Genomic DNA, 4,174 nt, shown 5'->3' on the forward strand with positions numbered 1-4,174 from the left:
ACAAACTCTATGAAACGGTCACATTATAGACAATGCCAACAATCATAGTGCCATATGTTACCATTTTTAATTAAGTTAAAGAGGTCACATTTTAAAATGATAACATTTGTGCTTTATAAATGTGTAAAAACTTGTGTAAAAAACACAACTTTATAAAATGGTCACATTATACAGGGTCTTTTGCCAAAATAGCCGTTTAACTCAAATTATTTTCCAAAATAACCATTTTGTAAATCTAATTACCAAAATGACCACCTAAGTTATAAAGTTGCCATAAAAAAAGCTAAATAACTTTATTTTTTCAAATTTATTTATATTCCTTCAAAATAATATAATATAAACTAAACTATGAAAAAATTCTACAAAATTGAAAAATATCAATATTTCAATATTCAAATTATTTTCAGAAAACATGAATCTATTTTTCACTTTTGATTGAAGCCCTATGAATTTTTCTTAAAAGTTACAAAAAAACGTGCAATATTATAAATACAATTTCATAAAATATTGTTTACAAAAAATAAGAACATGCATTAAAAAAAAAACTAAAAAACTAAATAAAAAACATGCAATTTTCTTTCTAATTGTCAAAGCTCCATCAACAATGTAAGTATAGTATTTCTTATCTTGTAGCTACTATTAATGTTGATTTTTAAGATAATTTTCATATATTATGAAAGTGAATCATTTCTTCATTTATCATGATGAACTTAAATAATTTATAAATTAATTTGGATATTATGGTTAGTTAATATTTATAGTCATATATTACTTTGTTATATGATTATTTTGGTAAATATAATGGTCATATGATCATTATGGTAAATAGTTTAGGCCGAATGGCTATATTAACAAAAGACCCCATTAAACACAATGGTAACAATCATAAATTCATATGTGACCATTTTTAAGTAAGGTAAAAGGCTCACATTATACCTTAAAATGATAACATCTGTGCTTTATAACATATGTGTAAAGACTTGTGTAAAAAAGGATTATAGGTATTGATATTTCATTTATGTGTAAATGATATTCCATTTTAGGTGCTGATATTCAATTTTATAATGTGACCATTTTAAAGTTCACTGTTAACCTTTTAACCAGAACTTATTATCGTCATAAGTACTGATGTTACCATTTATGTGTAAATTTTTTTGTTAAAAGGGTAACATATTGAGCAAACAATGACAACAATGATCACATGTGGAGCAAAATACGCAAACATTTAAACAGCAAAATAAGCAATTCAGATTGTTTACAGTAATCCGCCTCAATTAGGTTCGAAGTGCACCCAAATAACAGGCATTTAAACAGCAGAAACATACAATCAAACATGGCCACATTACGCCACTGCCTTGGTGACATTAACCGGTTTCGACCACATTAGTACAAACACACTCGGGATTGTGGCATAGATGATATATCATATCAGACGCGGCACAACGACGTACATAGTACTCTCCCCTGCACCACCATCAAACCCTTTCCTGGCCTTCTTCCTTGTTTCCATGTTCCTTTTTTTTCGTTGACTTTAACCCTTTGTCGTACAACGTACAGGGTCAAGAATCGGAGGCACGGACACTTCTACGGTTGGTTGATCTTCCTCCATATTAAGCTTAGACAACAATTCCACCTCCTCATCCGCTTTAATAAACAGCTTATCCACGACAACTCTTGCATCAGATACATTCTGACATTTAGTGATGAGGTATTTCATAGCCGTCAACATTGAACGACGGCAATTGATGGCGTCATGAGCGGCACTTCTGCGTATGTCGCTTGGGAGGAGCCTCTCCCACACTGTAGTCTTTGAAAATTTGGTCCATCTACGTAGTATGTACCTGTCCGGTATCTCGACAACAGAATGCATGTGGAAGACACGAATTATGTGACTGCAAAGCATACCCTTAACCTGGAAGTTTCGGCACGTACATTCTGTTAGGTTGTTCTGGCAATCATAAGTCACGTGGTGGTCGTCCTCGTCGTGGCTCGCAGGGGAAACACGATACAACAACACCTCAGGGTCATCAATCGGAAGGATAACAGCAAGAGTACCCATGGAAAGCGCAAACTCTTTCTCAAAGACTTGAAACAGTTCCAATGTGTAAACCTGAGATGCATGTAGTAACAAATCCACTAGAGGGTACACAGAGGATGGTGTAGATCGTATGCCATTGAATTCTTTACGCTCTTCCTCACCTCACCATCTTTTCACCGTGTTTTCAAATATCTGAAAGAATTCAGTAACGGAAGTGGTCTTAGAAGCTTGGAAGCCCATCGCATGGTTTGTGCTCTCACTCCTTTGGGACGATAGAATCCCTGCTGAAAAGAATTGATTGTTCAAGGCAGTGCTCCATTTAGCTCTATGTTTGTAAAATCTCTTAAACCATGAATGGTTGACTAACCCATATTCTGTCAACATTTTATGCCAAGTCTCCTCAAACTCAGTCTCACTGTAGCAACCATGAAGGCATTTGTTGAATAGGTTCTGGAACGGACGATCACCCTTTAACTTCCCGAAGTGAGATATGGCGTTTTGTTGAATGTGCCACTGACACGGACGATGTCTCGTTTGTGGATAAACCTGTCACCAGTTTAACGGATACAGAATTAGACACAAATGTTGATAAACTTGTCAGCAGTTTTAAACACACACAACTTGCTGTCACGTTTCTTATTAAAACATGTACATATCATAACTATCATGGTCACATTTTAACAGTATATCAGAATGTAACCAACTTTAGTCATAATGTCACCATTTTAAGTTTAAAGATTATTAGCTAAAACGTCTACACATTATGCTTATTATGGTCATATTTTAGCAGTAACCCGAAATGTGACCCACTGTAGTCCTAATGTCACCATTTACAGTTTAAAGACTAATATCTATGACAATATAAACAAAATATCTAGCTTTGGTTAAAAAGGTAACACTGAAGTCTAAAATGGTGATAGTGTACAATACACAATGGTGACATATATGAGAAGGTAAACAAAAAATGCGTTTTGATTAAAAGGGTAACACTGAACTAGAAAATGGTGACATTATGCAAAGTATATATGGTGACATATAAACTCACACCCGTACATGTAACCATTTGAACGATGCTGAAGTGCTCTATAGACAATATGGCAAGATGTCACCATATTAGTGTATGTTTCTAAAAACTAAGATGGTGACATTTATGAAAGAATGTAGTGACATGAGAACATAGGACACAATGTTGCCATATAAACTTATATTCGTATCCAAACAGATGGTAACATATTCAAAAAGACGGCAATGTAACCATATTAACTTATGCTAATGTTCGCTAAGATGGTAATATTTGTGCTGAAACATGGTGATACAAGACAATATGGCAAAGTGTGATCATATTAATACAAAATCAGTCATACCGTTTCAATGGCGTTTGCTATTGCTTGGTCTTGGTCAGTGAAGATCAAAATGGGACGAACATCGTCACCCATGAATTCGTTGAAAATATTGAACAACCACTCGAATGATTCTTCCCTCTCGTTTGACAGGAAAGCACAACCAAACATGACATTCGACCAATGGTTATTAATACCAACAAAGGCTCCACATATGAGATTGTACCTATTAGTGCGATATATCATGTCAAATATTTTAACATCTCCGTACAACAAATAGTCCTCTCTCATCATCGCATCCCGCCAGAATAGGTTACTTAATCTTCCTTTTTCGTCAAACTGAACTCAGAAAAAGAACCTCGACTCCTCCGCTTGCCTACTACTCATGAGGTTGATTAAAGTGGCTGCATCGCCACCTTCAATTAATTTCATCTTCAATCTGTTAACATAATTAATATGGTCTCGCTTTGTGTGGCCGACAAACGCATCACCCCCAGCCCCCGCCACAGCAACCCTGAATTGTACTGAAGGAGGAACATGCGCTTCAGTCATTGCCTTTATCATCTCACCCTCCGCTTCTGTGATCTTGCGCTCCGACCTATGATGATGCTGCTACTGGACGGGTGTGAAAGGGTGATTATGTTCAGCCACATGCTGAACTACCTCCCATAATCCATCACTGTTTACTTGTGTCCTAACACAGGCTTCGCACTTACAGCGAGTAATTGTTGCATTCCTCACATTTCTAGTACTGCCTTGGTTGCCATTCACATGTACACCTTCGCAAGAGCACCTA

At 35.8% G+C, this 4,174-nt stretch overlaps 1 protein-coding gene across 1 annotated transcript; it reads right to left on the minus strand.

The window, feature by feature from the left end:
- Positions 1-1,531: 1,531 nt before the first annotated feature.
- LOC141602311 (protein FAR1-RELATED SEQUENCE 5-like) lies at positions 1,532-3,930 on the minus strand. The gene is made up of 4 exons (XM_074422614.1): positions 3,737-3,930; positions 3,403-3,604; positions 2,216-2,584; positions 1,532-2,110 (listed from the first exon to the last, which is right to left on the minus strand). Exons 1-4 carry the CDS (start codon positions 3,928-3,930, stop codon positions 1,532-1,534), a joined length of 1,344 nt encoding a protein of 447 aa, XP_074278715.1.
- Between the last annotated feature and the right edge of the window lie 244 nt (positions 3,931-4,174).

This window comes from Silene latifolia, chromosome 9, assembly GCF_048544455.1.
Source record: "Silene latifolia isolate original U9 population chromosome 9, ASM4854445v1, whole genome shotgun sequence".
NCBI lineage: Eukaryota > Viridiplantae > Streptophyta > Magnoliopsida > Caryophyllales > Caryophyllaceae > Silene > Silene latifolia.

What these genes read in the sequence shown, in the direction of transcription:
- LOC141602311 (XM_074422614.1), bottom strand. Translation starts at nt 3,930, where the DNA reads ATGACTGAAGCGCATGTTCCTCCTTCAGTACAATTCAGGGTTGCTGTG. An exon ending in TAGCAAACGCCATTGAAACG is followed by an intron (nt 2,585 to 3,402) that starts GTATGACTGATT and finishes AACTGGTGACAG; the next exon opens with GTTTATCCACAAACGAGACA. An exon ending in TTCAGATATTTGAAAACACG is followed by an intron (nt 2,111 to 2,215) that starts GTGAAAAGATGG and finishes CATGCATCTCAG; the next exon opens with GTTTACACATTGGAACTGTT.